Source organism: Megalopta genalis, chromosome 4 (assembly GCF_051020955.1).
Source record: "Megalopta genalis isolate 19385.01 chromosome 4, iyMegGena1_principal, whole genome shotgun sequence".
NCBI classification, from domain to species: Eukaryota; Metazoa; Arthropoda; class Insecta; order Hymenoptera; family Halictidae; genus Megalopta; species Megalopta genalis.
This window is the reverse complement of record NC_135016.1, coordinates 2,137,609-2,155,905: the sequence shown is the minus strand read 5'-3', so window position 1 is coordinate 2,155,905 and position 18,297 is coordinate 2,137,609. Positions and strand designations below refer to the sequence as shown.

General features: G+C 48.6%; 1 protein-coding gene across 8 annotated transcripts in view; it reads right to left on the bottom strand.

The window, feature by feature from the left end:
• Positions 1-18,297, bottom strand: part of LOC117218845 (uncharacterized) — a 220,613-nt gene that overhangs the window by 171,304 nt on the left and 31,012 nt on the right. The window contains exon 1 of one of the 8 annotated variants that reach the window (XM_076521058.1): positions 5,870-8,651. The exons of 6 other annotated variants lie outside the window; for them this stretch is intronic. In XM_076521058.1, coding sequence (XP_076377173.1) covers positions 5,870-5,924 — 55 coding nt within the window. In that variant the 5' untranslated portion in view covers positions 5,925-8,651. Of the gene's footprint in view, positions 1-5,869; positions 8,652-18,297 lie in introns of those variants that run through there. One more of the 8 variants, XM_076521060.1, reaches the window with a different exon arrangement.

Below are 18,297 nucleotides of genomic sequence, written 5' to 3'. Positions count from 1 at the left end.
GCCGGCTCGCGAAGTCGGAGCCAGAAGGCCCTACATGGCGCTCGATCCCGCGGGCTGACTTCTACAGGGATACTTGGACGGGGAGCGTGCTTTCTGGGAAGCAAACCGGAAGCCTCGCGTCGTTGTAGACACTGTTCGACTTCCCATATGGGAGTTTTACCTATTGGCCACGGTGATGAATCGAGCTACCTGCGCGAAAATCTTGACGACCGGTGGCCTTCCTCGAGGACGATGCCATTCTTCGGGAAGAACGGCTGCACCATTGCTGGCTGCGCGAGCTTTCATTCTCGATTGTTTGAACGGACGAGTTCTGTGCCATCCGAACACGGTTTTCCAAGGCGCGATCCAAACGCGACGCGTTCGTCGGAGAAATTAGTGAACACGTGATCCAGGAACAAATTTACCGATCAGTTTGTACGACGCGTACGCACGCTGTGCAACAAGATTTTTCAGCCAGAAAATTACCACAAGTTGTACAAAATGTACGCTTTCGAACGTGCTACTCGCTTCGAAAGACCGTCCATTCGGTTCCTCGGAACAATTCATCGAATCGCCTTCGTTCCGAATTGTCGAACGCGAGAGATCGCTCGCAGAGCCGCTGGAAAACCTTCCAACGATCTATCAACGATTAAAGCGCGAATATAATAATATTCTGAAGTAGACCGCGGATTTTTTATGCGCTTTAGCGGAACAATTCGATTGTCCGAAGCGAATAGCTCCTCGAATTTCCCTGGAAATCCGGAAGCCCGACAGGGATTCGAAGCGACAGCATCCCCCCCGCGGTAAAAGGGAGCAGCCGTTGCGGAAACAATGGTGCGACACGGAGAGCCGGTCCCTGTCCAAGGTTGATTCAGTCATCGGGTCGATTAATCATCGGGAATCGAGCGAAACGGTGTCCAGGTTTACATTGTGTCAGCCGAGAACGAACATTAATCCCATTAGCGGCCGCGACAAAGAGTGGCGTTTGTCCGGCGCGCACCGTTCGCCATTACCGCGGCATTATATCATGACGGATTCGTTCCGCGGGATCGCCGCTGTCACCGAATCGCAACACGGGGTACAAACGGTGTGCCGGGGGTACGGCAGTTAACGAACAGGCATCAACCAGCCGGAAGATAATGTATTCCCCGTGAAAAAGCCACTGATTGCCGACGCCATTGTGCGGCAAGCGATGCACTTTGCGGGGCCCCGTAGGCCGGCAACGAGCACGACACAACACAATGTCGGTTCATCATTTTCGATACGTCAGCAGTTGGATCGTACGGCAGTTTCCACGCTATTTTTTTACGCTCTTTGTTCCTTTTTCTTTCTCCGGTGGGTAGAAATGATGAGCACCGGCAGTCAAGTGCGCATGACTGATCGAAGGTCTGCTTCCTTGGCCAGTTGCTGGAATTTCCACTGTCTGCGCCGGATAAATATTGTGAAATCTCGTGTCAAACCTATGCGAGTCGTCGAGTGGATTGCCTGGCAGCCGGAGAGTTCGAAACGGTGGTTAAATTAAACCGGTGCTCTATGATTAGGCGAATCTTCCACTGCTGCGCCGTGCAGGGATACCTTTTTGTCTATTGTTTTTAGAGTTGTTTTAGCGTGCCGAAGCGCCATTGATATTGTAACGCGACTAAAAGACGTTCAACTGCATTAATTTGTATTGAGAACAATCTTCTGAAAACCAGTCAATTATAATTCATTCCTATAATATCAAATATTAAGTGACCGTGAAATATCGTAAACGGATCGATAAAGAAAGCCTACGCAGGATAAAAAGTTACAATTTCTTTTTCTGTACAATCCACTAAAATCGACTAGAATAAATCGTATTCAACGATTACCATTTCGTTGACATTATTGAACGAGCAGCAACGACGAAAACGGATAGGAACGCTGCTGACATTCGTAACCGATTCGTACGATCGAATAAATTCGGAAGAGATCCGTAATCTGCCTAAAATATTTCAACGAAAGTTGCAGCGATTATATTTTAAATGGCAGATCGTCGAGCGAACACTTGGACGCGAACGTTAACGAATTCGGGTTTCATAAAATTTAAAGACTGGCTCGTTCGCTCGAATAATTATGGCATTCTCGAGAAAGCTACGATCGTAGAGGTTGCCAAAATAATTGAGCGACTGCGTGGCCGCAAGTATCGGAGTCGCGCAATAAATAAATATCGCCGGATTATACGAAGACGGTAGTCGACGAAGCAATTTCGCGGAGAGGAAGAAAAAATCGGCGGGGACCCTCTTAATTAGAAGCGGCCGACGAACAACCGAGCCCGATTCGCCGAGATAAGGCCCGCTGGAAATTTCGGCGTCTAAGTGGCCGCCTATTCGCTACCGACAGCTTCCGAGGGCCTCCTAATTGTCAAGATCGAGAGCCGTAATTACACGCTTCGACATTCGTTCCTCCGGCTCACTTAAGACACCCTAAACTCCCGGGAATTCGTTTTTATGGCGTTGCCAGCCGAAAGTACCTATCGTCCGACTCCTCCGGTTGTCGGCGACTCACGAGGCGACACTGATAACGACTGATAACGAAGGTGTTCTCGCGAGGCAACGCGTCATCCGGAAGAGCGTTCGAGCAACGACTTTTCTCGAGACACGAAACTGGGAATCGTTCTTCAACGATCGACCAACGACGAATCGTCCGACATGCTGAACGCGCGTTATTTTTAAGCCAGTGATACGTTAATTATCTTTGCGTTCGGATGTCTGGTTCAATATTGTGTCCCGGTGCGTCACCGTTCATTTTCAAACGACTGTCGCGGAATTATGGTACTTGCTCGATGCAACATTGAAACTGCCGAGTTTATCGTAAGAAACATAGGCCAGATAAGAATGCCACTCCCCTTTTTATACCGTTGAAAATAACGCGACGGTATCCTCAAATTTTTCTGACATCTTCGCAGATTTTTATTCGATTCATTTTTGTTCTAAACGCGTTAAATCTGCAGTTTGCTCTAACGAGACTATCGTTTATCATTAAAATAATAAGTATGGATCGCTATTTTTAGTAAAATATAAAGAGCATTTCAATGAAGTCCTCTCCAGTGAAACATATAACGAATGTGAATTGTTCTTCCAGCTATGAGTTTATTAATTTTTTAAACGAGCAACCAGAAAGCAGAAATGTCTACGATAAATTGAAAACCGCGTCAAAATGTCAATTCTACTTTTATTCCCTCGTACTTTATTAAAAATAAAGCATTACGAATCGCCTTGCCACTGAAACATGGGCGCATAGAAAAAAGAACTGAACAGTGTTACGAACTCATTGCTAAGAGAGAAAAGTTAACAGTTCAAAAGGCCAACGCTTTGGAATCCACCGAGTGAAATTCTGCCGATCCGTTCGAACCTGTCACCGGCAGAACGCTTTACCGCGCGAGTGAAATCCCGACACTAAAACTTTATCAAACGGATGCGATTTCGCGACGACGATGATCGATGCGTGACAAGGAATTTCACGTCGCGGAACCAAATACACAATCGCAGAACATTTCGTTATTGAACGCGTGTTACGCTCTCGCGTCGCCTCGAATCTTTCGGCCAATTAGGACCGATTGCACAACGGAAACTGATACATACTCGGTGGATCACGGATCGATCGAAAGGTGCCGCGTCGCGTTACATAACACGAGATAATCGCGAGACCGAATTTCGGATTTCTTATCGTAAAATAGTCTCACCTGCGAGCATTCGTAATCTCGCGGCGAACCATAATTCACGGAGGCGCACACGTGTGTTTCATAATTTGTTCGCGTGTCGTCATCGCGAACGGTATCGCGCTGGATCAGGATCGATACGCGTACTTTTGTCCACTATCGAACGCGCGTACCGGAGGCGCTGCCAGCCAGCAGCGATCGACGGTGTTTGTGAAACGTCAAACACGGATCCATATATCGATCGTATCGTTCGTTACACAATAAAATAGGTGGCCGGTCTATGGAGATTCGATTAAACGATACAATGGGCTCCGAAATGTCTTTCGGAACGTTTACCGTGCGTGGAAGAACTTTATCGTGCCGATACACGTGAAACATGAATGGAAAACTTCTCTGTGCCACGTGTTTACAGGTGCCGCGTTGCCTTGCTAGGTGTCCGAGGATCGTCGAAGTATAAATATTAGAAAATTTAACCGAGCAAATAAGGACGCATATAAGGCTTTCGATAGCGAACACAGTCGCGGGATTTCGTAAGAGACGCTGTCACAGGTAAACATCGGCTGCTGTTACAGTGAAACGTGTTCCGCGCACGGAAAATTGCCGAGCATGTCGTTAACAACGGTCGCGGTTGCCATTTGGTTGACTTACTCGGCGCCGTGTCTAACAATTACTGAATGGAAAGCATTGTTCTCAATGAAACATTGGACTGAATGGCGACGTCGTACGAGAGCGAGAACCTAATTTGGAGCAAACACTTTGGAAGTAATGCCCACACGGCGACATCGTCGAGAGGAAAGGGCTGCCTCGAAATAATTGTCCACCGCGAAACAACTTTTACAATTTCCTCGGTATCGTTGATCAATCGTCGTTTATATATATTATATCAATCGTAAAAGGACGCGGTGGAACGATCATTTTCATTCGATGTCGAACATTTCGCGATCCTTCTGAACGTCAATTAATAATCAGGATCGCGTATCGGTGTCGATGTAATTGAATGAAGCAGCCTGTTCACGAATATTCGGAATTGTATACAGAATATTTATAGGGAGCAAATGCGTCATAGAGAATTGTTTTCAATGGCGAGGAATTAACAACAAGGGACTTATGAATGACCAGAAGTATGGAATTCGCACCATTGTTTGGAATCCTCGTATAGACTAGCATCGGGGCGACGACGTGAACTTTGACAATTGATCTGCTCGACCTGACATTGCCAGTTCCAGTCAGAACGTTTGCGAAACCAACGTCATGCCGGAATAATTCGATGAAAAACGTGTTGTGCTCGATAACCTGACACATTATCGCGCGGGCTATAAGTATTCTAGATTTAATCGAACGAACTTTGGTAACAATGTCAGTCGCAGATTCGGCAGAGATGCCGGGGAAACGTCGCATTCGACTAATTCGGATAAACTCCCGCCCCCGCCCGCCCTTTTGTCAGTTATTTTAGGAATTGTCACTCGTTGTTGGACAAATATTTACAATTCGGTGAAACGAAATGCAGCAACTAGCTTTTCTCGACCATGTCGATTCAATAATACGAACAAACTTCTATCGTATCGCACAAATTCTATTCTACAATTCCGTTCTATAAATGGCGAGCCGGACGTAATTATTCTAGGTTCAAAGAACTGTCACACGAAGCTAATTCGAACGAACTCCTTCCGTTTCATTACACGTTTACTCATAAATCGATGCGCGAACGTCGAGCGTTCCAAATGCTGCGAAGTCAACTTCGGCAATCGATATTAATCAACAGCGTGAATTTCAGAACTTTCTAGATCCATCGACGCAGACTTTGGCAACCAGTTCGATCCGACAGCGTCGATCGTAAACAGCACAAGCTGTCCAAGAAACGTCGCGCATCGAACAAATTCGAGCGACTTTCTTTCATTCGACAAAACTTCCACGCAGAGCACAGCTCCATCGGGTTCAAATAAAATGAACTTTAGCAACCAGTTCTGCCCACGCGCAGCAATCAAAGAAACGTCACACGAAATAAGCTCGAGCCGTTTCCATATCGTTGTACATTTGATAAAGTGCCAAATAGACTGCAACCCAGATCGAGCCATCTAGCCTCGATGGTAATTCGTATGCTTCGCGCGGAGGCATAAAACCGTCGAATCGTTCTCGAGAGAAGAAGATCCCAGAGTCGATCGAGATCCTCGACGAATTAGAATTAGTTTAGTCGCGATCCGTTGGACTCACCAGTATAACACCAGGCCGGCCAGACAACAGGGCTTTCGGTGTCCAGCTCCCTCATTCTCTCAGCGACCCGCGGACATCTCCACTCCGTACGTCCCGACGTGGCGGTAAGTATGTCCAGTTTGATTTCCGATAGAGTCTTCCGTCGAGTATGAGTACAGGTGTCCCGGCAAGCCGCGCGGGTATCGGTCCTAATAACCTGAATCCGAATCCGATCGTTCGTCGGGCCGCAGCGATCGCGTCGCTCCTCGAGAACCACCTGTCGGACGTCGGGCTCAGGTCGACCCGCGCGCGCAGCTCTCGGTTCGGTCGTCGAAGATCATGCTGAGATCATTTCGGGTGTTTTCGCGGGTGCAGAAGTGCGGTGTGGTCGCCACGAGCCGGCGTTATCGGTCGGCAGCACGTGCAGAACGCGATTCCGGGAGACGGCTAGGCCTCGATAAGCGGTCCGAGCCGGTGATAAGGCACGGCGGCTCCGTCATCGACTCCCCCGGACTCCTCTTTCGACGTCCGTTTCGTGCCGCCGTTGCGTACCGTCGCGGCCCTTGGACCCGTTCCGGGCCCTTGCCGACTTTCTCCGAGAGGGGCCTGGTGGTGTCGCGCGGATCGGCGCGCCGCGCGACGATCTCTCACGCGTGTTACACGAAAAGCTGTTCTCGCACTCGCCTTCGAATCGCGCACTAAATGTCACGGAAATGTCAATGAGGAGTCGCGGACGTTTGACACCTTCACTGTACCCTTCCTCCGCGTCGCAGACCCCGCCGGGAACCAGTCCTCCTTCTCCGCCGTAGTGCACTATCCGCCGATATCACTGACACTCGCGAAACTCCGAGAGACCGCCGCTGCCGCCGACGATATCCAGCTGGTCTACCGGAAGAAGCGGCCCAGGACACCGAGATCTCGAGGCGAGCTGGCGAACGCGCGCGCTTCTGTCCCGGAACGGTGCGCGGAGGACCGCGATCGAGATCGAGATCGGGATTTGGATCGGGATCGAGATCGTTGACACGAGCGGCACGGCGAAACGGCTGTGCGTCTATGTTCGCTTTCGGAGAGGGACAGGGGTCGTGGCCCGTACGCTCGTAGTCACTCTGTCCACCGCGGGGACCGGGTCACCAGGCGACGCGACCCGGTAGCAACGGAATCAGGAGAGGATACGCGATCGATCGTTGCCTCCACGTTCGGGAGGATCGTTGACGTAGCGCAGGATGACACGACACTACAACACGGCACTGCTGCGTGAGGCGACGTCGAAGGGGACAGAGACAGAGGGAGATGCCGGGTAGGGGGTGAGAAGAGGCGACAGAGAAAGGGGGAGGCAGACAGAGAGAGAGACGGAAAGAGAGAGAGAGAGAGAGAGAGAGAGAGGCAAAAAGATCCAGTGAAAAAAAGAGACAGAGATAGAAGAAGAAGAAGAAGAAGAAGAAGAAGACAGATAGAGCGAGAGAGAGAGAGAGAGAGAGAGAAAGAGGGAGAAGAGAGAAAGAGAGGGAAGAACCTGACCACCGGACACACTGGCTTGGTAGGCACGACACACAGGTAAGCGGAGTGGCACTTAGGTTGGTGCACCTGCCGCGAGAGTCCGCGCCGTAATGGGAGCGGGGCAACGGGCGGCAGGTAGGCAGGCCTACCGCTCGTCAACCTGCGGAGAAGGGGAATCAGTCACATGGCGAGGTGCCCCGCGCTGCCTGCGAACAAGGAGGTGGTAGCTCTGCCAAGTGGTGGTGGACAAAGGTAGTGGCTGGTGGTGGTGGCCGGCAGGACGGCGGTGGTGGTTGCCGGCGCTGCGCTGGTAGGATGCAGGACCAAGGAGTAGGAATTGAAGAGGTCCTCGAGCGGAGCAGACGGTGTCGGAGTAACCTGTCGCGGCCGTTCTTTGTGGATGATTCCTCACAATGGGCCGCAGAGATAATATTTTTCTTTCCGTGCCCGATGCCTGGATGCCGCAAGCCCGGATCTGACCGCGCAGAATCCACGAGGATCCTCGACCAGGGAGCTCCGGGACTCGGCCGGGCCCGACAACCGACCTGCCAGTCCCGACGATTTCAGGGACTTTTCGAGAGACTGCTTCCTGCGGTCGGCTTGGAAAGTAAGTTGACGCGTTCACCCGTCGCAACATCCGTTCGGACAAACTGTATGTTTTAACGACAAAGACGCGAATTTCGGTCTTGCCGATCCTCCAAATCCTAACGAAATTCGAAGCTCGATGTTATAAGCTGACGGAAGATCGTGTCACCGCTTTGGAGCATCCCGAAAGGTCGAAGCAGCGTAGATAGCGAAAGCAGAATTGCAGAGTTCGAATCAATCACAGGTATCGTACGTTTCGATCTTCGGTATGCCGTAAATTCTAATGGAATTCGATGGTCGATAATGAAGATAGGCGAAAGATTGTGTCATCCGCGTATGATCGATGCGACTGTCAACGCGGTAATATGTCGGCCGTTGATCCGTGGCCCTAAAAAGCGCCGCAAAGTCAAAAATGACGAGTTAGAATTTAACGCGATAATGCGCGATTCTTTGGATCACGACGGAAGGTTGTCTCGCCCGAAGAACACAAAACACAAGCGAGGTAAAACACGATCCAGCGAAACACGGAATGTTTCTTTCGAACGCGCAGGCTTCAAGGAAAAGTAACGAGATCGCCGATGGAATTTTTAAAGAAATTAACAAAGCAGCTAATTGGACGTATTTGAACATTCTTGGCACGCTTCGCTCGGTTCCAACAACATTGTAACGATAACTTGTAATACCGCGGAGAACCTTGTCCGGCAACCTGTCTCTAATGTGCAATCTCCGCCGAGTTATTTGTGAATAAAGAATCTTGTAAAATCAAGGTCCCCTTCAAGGTTTCCGCTATAATGATCAGAATAATTATGTTCGATGTAGTCTCAAACTGATTCATTATATTCATGGAATTCTCTGCAACATCCTTCGCTCGCGCGCTTTATAATTATTTCACGTCAAACTGTGAAATTGTTGACACGTCGCTCGCCGGACGCGTACGTTCCTGTTTTCCTCTATTTGCATAATAATATTTTACAAAATAATGCTGCGATGGAACGGTTCGCGGCGCGCAACCGAGCAACGTCGCGGGAAAACGAACGGAATATTAATAATTATACGATCAAAATCGTGTCGAATGCAGCCTTCGCAAAATGTGTTAACATAATTCCGCGGTGATTAATTGTTATGCAAAAACGTTTGTAAACGACCGTATATTTATAGCCTGTGGAAATATCGCCACCTTACCCGCCGCCACACACGCGTAAAAGCGCGGAACAAACTAGAAAGTGTTGCCGCGATCGCCTTATCGATAATAATTACGCGAAGCTAAAAATTCTGTCTTGATTAACGGCTCCGAGACATTTACTACTTCCTTCGGAAATAATGCCGAACTTTCAAAGAAACTGTATGATTTTACGTACGCTTCAACACTTCGATACCCGATCTCCTATTTATAAAACGGGTTCCCATTTTCGCAGTCTGTTTTATAACCTCGCCCAAAGTGAAAGTAATTTCTTCGATTAACCGAGCACTCTAGATTTTGACGATACAAAAAATTAACGCGGATTCGTTCGTTAACGTTCTTGCAACGCGCGCCGTGTTTTACTCGTCGGGCGAAAGTTTATTTCGATCGTTTTTAATCGCTTTAATGCATCGGTAATAATATTGTCGCGCGCACTCGAAACGCTTCACGAGCGTCCGGCTTTCTATATTTTCCGGATTTTTTCGCGACCGGTGCCATAAATTCCGCCTCGATCCTTTAAATGTCAATTCGAAAATCATTCAACGACTTCCGCGGCCTACTGATTTCTGCCTATTCATCGCGGCCTATCTCGCCGCTTAACTTATAAAAGCGCGAAGAACGTATCGCGCTTAAAAAAAAAAAAGAAAAAACGCGGATGGTCGACGGAAAGAACGAATGCTAGGCGGAGAAAGTGATTCCTTCGTTTCGATTTTATCGGTGTTCGGACAAAAGACGCGCGCGCGCGTCACTTTCGTATTTCCACCGGCTACCGTGGCTTCCTACAAAGCTCGTTGACGAGTCCCATATTTGGACCGGCCGAAGGCACAGAAGAGTATTGAATTCCAGGCGTTTCCACCGATCCACGGTACAACCCGATGGCAGATTGTCTCCCGACTCGTTGTCCGGGAACGTCGTGCGCTGTCTAACTACGTCTTTCTTTACGTCTCTAGCCGAGCGGAGTTACGTTTCGTCTAGCTGGACAGTGTATCGATAAAACCGGACAAGAATGCCTTGTTCCACCCAAACACGGGGATGTGGATGCGCGGTCTACGAGCAACCGCGTGCACCTTCGAACGCGCCGATCCCGGGATTCAATTATCTTTACGCGCCACGCAAATGATCGGACATTGTTCTCCGAACTCGGGGAACGCGCCGGATTAACGAAAACTTGCCGATTTAATCGTGTTTCGATTATGCCCGAGCACAGTAAAGCGATTCGCGTCGATCTACGTGGGCATCGAGCATTGGAATACAGTAATGTCTCTCTAATTGACGCTCGGATTGTCCACGAAAATAGACAATTTGGGAAGAGGAAATACGATTATTCGAGGCTTGCGGTTTCTTTTTATAGTTACGAATTATCAACAACTATAAAAACGAGCTGCGTGGCTCCAATAATCGTGTCTCCTCTTTCCAAATTGTCCATTTTTGTGCAAAATCTGAGCGTGGTTTTTCATCCTGTGTCCGATATATGAACTTTATAAATTGGAGTTCTTTGTAGCAATTAATTCTCTCGATCGTTGATTTCTCAGATACTTGCTACCGGTTCGTTCAAAATACTTGGAACGAAAGATTCCGTTCTTCATGCGGAGCTTCTGAGAAATTTCAGCGGAAAGATTGCGGTATCGTTTCGCTGCTGATTATTGCTACTTCTGACGATAGTGCTTCTAAACATTGACAGCGATAAGGTGGTATCTGTCTTCGGAAACAATGTGACATAAATTGATAAACGGTAGATAATAACATTGTAGGTAAAGAGATAGTGCTGCACCGTTGCTGTTGTCTGCATTTAGTAAAAATAGAAACGGCCTATATTGGACAGACTGATAATTGGTCAGCTGATAATCGAAACACAGCGCAAAGATAATTCGTAGATCGATGATTTAAATAATAACAGACGACTCGATCGAACATAGCACCGGGAATTAAAGTTACGTATACAGGCTCGATGTTTATCTCCACTGTTACAGCGAGAATCTATATAAAAATTTCGTTTCATTTTGTTCGAGGGATTATCTTTCCAAGAGTAATACGATAGATACAGTGCTAATCGATTTCCATCGATACGAACCGGTTGTTCGATAAATATTTGGAGTTGAGTGGTCGTATCGAAAAGAGTTAAATTCCTTGTATTATCTGTTCCGAGTAAAAACGACAAGAAAATCTGCTATCGACTGGTATCTTCGACGAAATCGTTTTTCCAAATCGATTAAATCATCCTGCCGGACAATTCTGCACGTATCGTCTTCATTTAAACAATATCTTCTGCCTCGATTTAATTGCACGAACACGGATCGAATTAATCGATTCGAAAGGACCATCGTTCCTCGCAACCATCGTCGGTCCCGATTATCGAATGATATCGAGAGATCGGAGTTCCGCGAACCGATCGGTAAACTCGTTTGGCGTCGAAAAGAGGAAGCCACCCTTCGATTACACGGCACGGGCATCGGCAAAAGGAAGCGGTAGGCGATGGTAGGCATCCGTGGTCTCTCGGCCACGACCACGGTCACTCGTCACCGTGCTCCCTAACGGCCGCCCTTCGGTTAATACCACCATAACCCCTTGGTCCCACGACTTAACTCTTGTATATGTCGCAACATCGTTATCGCCGTAGAATATCGGTATATGGTGGTGTCCTGGAAGTGTTCGCCCTAGGCGTCTCTGCGTGGCGAACGCGACCAGGACGCGGAGCGAAACGAGCTGCAACCGTGCACCACGGTAGGGTACCAGCACGTGAAGCACGGATGAGAGCTTGTTAGGTTAACCATCACATTGTTTCAGGAGGGCGTGGTGGAGTGTTGTTCGCAGCGAGTGCGTGGAGACCAGCTTACCTTCTCTCCCTCTCTCCCTCTCTCTCTCTCTCCCTTTCTCTTCGTATCTTTCGTTCTGCCTCTACAGCCCTCTCGATCTTCCGCTCCCTCGTCTATTGCTCTCTGCTCCTTTGCTCCCTCTGTTCACGGCTCTCTCGTTCTCTATAGCTCTCTCTCTCTCCCGCTTTCTCTCCCTCCGTCTCTAACGCTCTATCGCTCTTTTGATCCCTCTATCAATCGCTCGCTCGCTCTTCTGCTACCTCTATTTATAGCGCCGTCTTCCTCCATCGTTCTCTCACCGTTTTGCTCTCTCCCTCTATCGTTCTGTCTCTATCTCTATCTCTCCCTCTCGCCGGTCCGCTGCCTCTATCACTCTTTCGATCCCTCTATCAATCGCTCGCTCGCTCTTCTGCTCCCTCTATTTATAGCGCCGTCTTCCTCCATCGTTCTCTCGCCGTCTTGCTCTCTCTCTCTCTCTCTCTCTCTCTCTCTCTCTCTCTATCACCATCTCTATCTCTATCTCTCCCTCTCGCTGGTCCGCTGCCTCCGTCCATCTCCTTCTGCCTCCATCTCGCTCCGGTTGGCGGGCAAAGAAGATCGAGCCGTAGGATCGAGAGCGATATATCGCGGCCCGATATATATCACTCGGTGAGCACTCGACTTCCATACGTCCGCTCGAGCGTACATATGTACGCGTACATCGCCCGCGGGCTGGCTTCAAGGTCCTCGTTTAGATATCCGCTCGGCCCGAGATCATTCGAGCCAGCGAGACGTCCACGGGCCCGGTTGCCAACGTCCGAACCCGGCTCGATGGCCGTTGTGCGTTACATCGGCATCGTATCGGCGTCCTATCGGCGTCCTATCGGGGCCCGATCGGCCCCAGCTTCCGGACCGGACGATTACCACCTCGGCCATTTTCTTTCGCGGCCCTGGCTCGCGATTAAACGGTCCGTCGACCCCGTCCTCCGCGACCAGTCCTCCGCGCCGACGCGCGGCCGACGATGTAGCGATCGCCGATGCCAAAGATTAGCGTCAATCGGATAGATTGCCATTCCGCCCGGGCAACCCGATACGTGATTAGCTATGATAATGACGAGATCGGCCGGGAGTATTTCTGGACGGGTCTCTAAGGATCGAGGCTGTCCGGCCTTGCTGAACGTTGCCGCTGTTGCCGTTCGCCAGGTGCTCGGATATGGAGCTGTGACGGGAAGAAGCGTGGCGATTGCGAGATCGATAGGAGAGGATCGAAGTTAGCTCGTGGAAAAACAGTGGACAGTCTCGTCGAAGCACTTTGCACTTCGATACGATACAGGTGAGTGCTTTTAATCGCAGGGCGGAGGGTTAATGAGACGTAAATCTCGACGATCATCTTTAAATTTCGACGATTTTGTTGCACATTCTTGGCACTTCGTTTTTTTAAGGATGTTTTGTGAAAAGGTATTTGTTACGAATTTATCCAAAGATGCGACGAAATTCGGAAGTAGGGGATTCAAGGTTTTGAATTCTAGTACAGTAATGTCTCTCTAATTGACGCTCGGATTGTGCGGAAAAATGGATAATTTTGGAAGAGGAGATACGATTGTTCGAGGCTTGTGGCTCGTTTTTTTTATGGTTATCGATTGTCAACGACTATAAAAACGAGTTGTAAGGCTGGAACAATCGTATCTCCTCTTCCCAGATTGTCTATTCTTCTGCACAATTTCGGCGACGATTAGGGAGACATTGCTGTATTCGCAAAAAAACGAATAACTCTGGCTTCCTGGTGAAGGACTAATAATAGCGCGCGAATCGCGAAGAAAGTGGATAAAGATCGAAGAAGAGTCTACCAAAAAAGAACCACAAGCTAACCACAGAGCGTAGAAACCTTTGCTACTGGATACAGTTAGCTTCCTAACCTCCGAAGAAGCCGAAGAATAATAAGAAATCGGTGAAGCAAGAATCGCTGGAACAAGAACCGCTCGAAGGAAGTCTTTTGAAAACGAGTAAAAGAAACGATCGGAAAAATTGTATGGTTGATCTATTGAATCCGTACGAACCGCTTTCCAGCTACCGTTTCGCATCCATTCGTTGCCAACGACTCCGGCGTACTCGATCATTCCATATTTCCAGTGCGCGCTTCAATTATTCACTTTTTCCCCGAAGTTTTATCACTGCATCCGCTGCATCCGTTGCATCCCCTTCATCCGCCTAAGCTGGACGTCCTAGCAAATAGCACGTCGTTCACCGAATAATTTTTCTCTCTCTCTCTCTCTCTCTCTGTCTCTCTCTCTCTTTTTTTCCTCGAAAGACAGACTCGCGTTTGCGACCGCATCTGCATCTGCATCTGCATCTACGTCAGGCATCTGCAGGAAACGCCGAAGCGGAATCTATATTTCAAGAAACAGCTAGACGAACGGAAGACGATCGCCACGGGATCGACCCGTTAAGGCGTCTCGTTGGACTGGAAGCTGTAGCCTAGCCATAGCTCATCTTCGGAGCTGAAGTAACCAGTGGCGTTCATGAATACGTGTTCATTATTTATGAGCAACGCCTCTCGGCATCAACTGGACCAGCCTCTCTATACACCGGTAGGCACGAAGAGAGGCAGCCGGATAACGTATTACGTCTTCATATTTTTTTCCCCTGATGCACACCCGGTAATTAAAGGTGCCCCGCCAAGGTCTCGGATGATTTATCGGCTGTGCCCGTTCAGCCTGATAAGATGGGACCAACTGATAACGAGGTGCCTTTTGTACATCGAGGCCCCTGATCGAACTGAAACTCTCCTCTCTCTCCCTTTCTCCTTCTCTTTCTTTCTCTTTCTTCTACTCCTCTCCACTCCGCTCCGCTGACCGCTGTTATTTGAGATCTGCCAGCGGTTTGATGTTCGAACGCTTCTTCAACATCCTCTTCGTCCACTTTACCGAACCGCATTGAGATTCGGATCAACTTCGCTGCGAATTTCGACGCGAAATCGACCCTTGGCTCGTTAGCGTCCTGGAATATTTCGCCGGTTGATTTTTTGGACAATTATTGTTAGGCGTACTCGTTCATCGTTGTTGCAAAATCGTAGGCTTTTTAATTAATCGAGGAGTATGTAAAAGGAAATTCGAATCCCCCTTTGAACATTACTTTTTGAATCGGTGGAGCGAGTACCGTAAGAAATGATTCGTCAATTTAGACGAATCCCACTTAATATTAAATAATATTTAATTAAATTTCTATAGAATATTTAATTTAATTGAATTGTGGAGAAGAATATTTTGCTTCGAAGTGTTAAATAGTGATACATCGAATCTTCTTCTTGCAAGAAAAATTGCCCAAGAATGTATCGCACGAATAAAATATAATCGTATACAATTTATGAAGCTTGCGATGGAAATTCCAAGTTGTAATTTCCTTTATTTTGCGATAAGAGGAATCCGAAAGAATAATGTTCGCTCGAGCAATCGAAGCGGAACCTCCTCTTGACATTTTATTGCCTGGTAGCTTATTCATTGGTTTTTTAATGACTGCGCTACATCTAGAAGAAGATTAATAATTTTCTTCTGTAGAACAACCTCAAAGAAGTTAATAGACTATGTTACTTGAGATAACTTGTTGGTTTATGAACGAAGTCGCCATTACTCTTGAAAAATTCATGAAGAAGCCCCGAGTTGTTAACATTTAATTTTCAAAAGACTTATTACTCCATCCTACATTATTTATGATTCGAAGATGGACGTCCGCGCGGATTCTAATTTTTATCGATCTCTGTACAATGGTATCGTAAACAAAAAAAGCGGAAATTCCTTGCGTTAAAAATGGTAGAAACCCCGATGACCTCGGATGCACGAAGGTGTGCAATCGATTAAAATCCGGATCGAACTTTTTAACTTCATTCGTAAAAAGTTAATTGATTTCGCGGCGGCAGCGGCAGCGGCAGCTCGTAGAATACGGAGCATGCTCGCGAATGCTCGAAAATTAATATTTCGCACAGCTACGCGCCTCTAATTCCACGCTGTCGGAGGTAGAAATATTTCAGAGCCCAAATCGGCATTCCCTGCAGCCGTCCGAAAAGTTTAATTGAAAGACTATACCCCCTAACGACGCCTCGTTCTTTTTCAGCCTTCACGAAAGACTCGTTGCTCGACCGAAGAATCAATCCTAATTCATGCTCTCGGCTCCAATCATCATATTTCCCGGCGAAGATTACAGCGTTCTGAAACACTGTAATCCGCGCCGGCCGGGCATGCCAAATCGCGGTTCTAAGCAAATCGAAATTACTTTGAAAGCTCGCGCGAATTCCTCGCTATCATTTCATTAAAACTGCATCCACCGTTTTATTAAAGTCTAATGGCCGAACGAACATCCGAACGGATGGACTGGATTTCGACGACTCGATGCACTTTCCCCAATAAAAAGCAGCGTTCTTTCCGTGCAGCGAATTGCAATCAGCATCGCACGCAACGCGCGCGATCTCGAATAATTATATTTCGCGTACTCTTAAAAAAACAATATTTTGGTCGACAACTAGAGCGATCACCCCCTGATAATTCCCCCTCGCCGAAACGCATGTACTGCGCAATGGAATTAATTTTCCAGCAATCGCTCGGAGGATCTTCCCGCGCCCAAAAGCGCACCGAAAGCTCGGCGAACGATGCTCCTCCCCCGCCCTCGTGCACAGGCATCGCGGTGCCGTTGACCAAAGAAAATTTACACCCGTCGACAAAACAGGGTCAGAAGAGGCCCGAGGTGAGAGGGGGGGAGTCGGACGGTGACGAGGAAACCGACGAGCGGGGTCTCGATGATGATTTCGAAGATTTAATTGAGACGTCGAGCCGGTACTAAAAAAGACCCTGCCACCCGTTCCCCCTTCGGTCCCCCCTCGATGTTCTTCTTCCGGGCGAGAAAGGGGACGGCGCCCTATCCGATGGCTCGCCGGATTTTTCGAGCCGTTTCGTAGGACGTTTTATTGGCCGTTTGATTTACGAGAAGCTCCGCTCCGCCGCGTAATTTGTTGCGCCGTATTTAATTTGCTTTAAAAGCGTCCGCGCTAAAAGCCACGGGGACAACAGCCGCGCGAGAGCCAGAACCAGAGCCGGTGAGAGAGGCGGATTCGAGACAACCAGATGGACCCTGCGGTCTCTCAGAGGCGTAAAAACGATAAGAGGCACCTGCTCCGAGGAATTTTTATTATGATGTATGCGGCGAACACGCGACAAGCCGCGGCCTTAATGAGCCATCAAAAGATCACGCCTATCGGCGCACCCATGATAGGAGACGTCCCTTGCCCGCCACCCCGAGACCCGAAACACGCCGTCGCGCCGTTTCCGGTCCTCTCCAGCTCCGGCAACATCCTGTCGCGTCCACGTGGCCGTACCAATATCCTGCCGTTCCCGGTCCGATCGAATACGGCATATGTAAGCATAGATGCGCCATATCGCGGACCAATAACGTGTAAATCGGTTTCACGGGTCGCTAAACGTTCCAACGACTCGATTAATAAAGCCGGGAACTCGAGGTTCCTCGGGTGACGAGCTCCCTGTCGCCGAGACCGGGTTTTATTTGCCTCGATGGGGAATCCGCGAAGGAGATGACGGCTCGCCGAGACGTTCGCGGAGATGTTTAGCTGCTACAGTGCACACTGAGAAATTGCGGTACAGAAATGTGCAGCCGTTCGTTATCGATCCTGGATAACTAGAGCGTCGTTAACGCCGTGTCAGCCGCGCTAACAACCACGAAAATGTCGTAAAAGTATTCCATTAAAATTGATCCGATTTCATTTCGAATTCAAATTGAAATGCGCGGTGTTGCACGACATCGGTATCGTTTTCAAGCTCGCGTTGCGCAGATCTCGATGAAATCGAGCAGACGCAACAGATCGGCGTGAAAATGAAGTTTCAAATCTGAGCAAAACTATTATATATATATATATCTGATCTGATTAATTCTATTCAACGGAACGTAGATTTGTATAAAACGCGAACGAGATATCCGCGAGAAAAGTGTCCCTGAACATCAAGAGCACTCTCTCTCTTTCTCTCTCTCTCTCTCTCTCTCTCTCCCACTCTCTCTCTCGTCCGGAATAATCCGAAGCTCGGAAGACGAAAACGCCGGATCCTCGCGTCGCCGGTGCTCGAAACCTGAAATTCTGAATAAACCGGCGCTCGCGGACGGAAAGAGCAACGCGAAAACGGGTGAAGCATCATCCAGGAGGCTCGTACGTAATCCTGAAGAGCGTATGAGGGTTAAAAAGTCGGCGGGAACATGGGCAGGCCGCGTCGAGTAAACGTCGCCGGATTATTTTAAGCGCTTGCGAGTACAGTGAATAATGAAAGGAATAGCGTTTAACGTTCGCGGTTTGGTCCTCGCCGAACCGGGCATTTAATTAACTAAAACTCGTGACCGTTAAT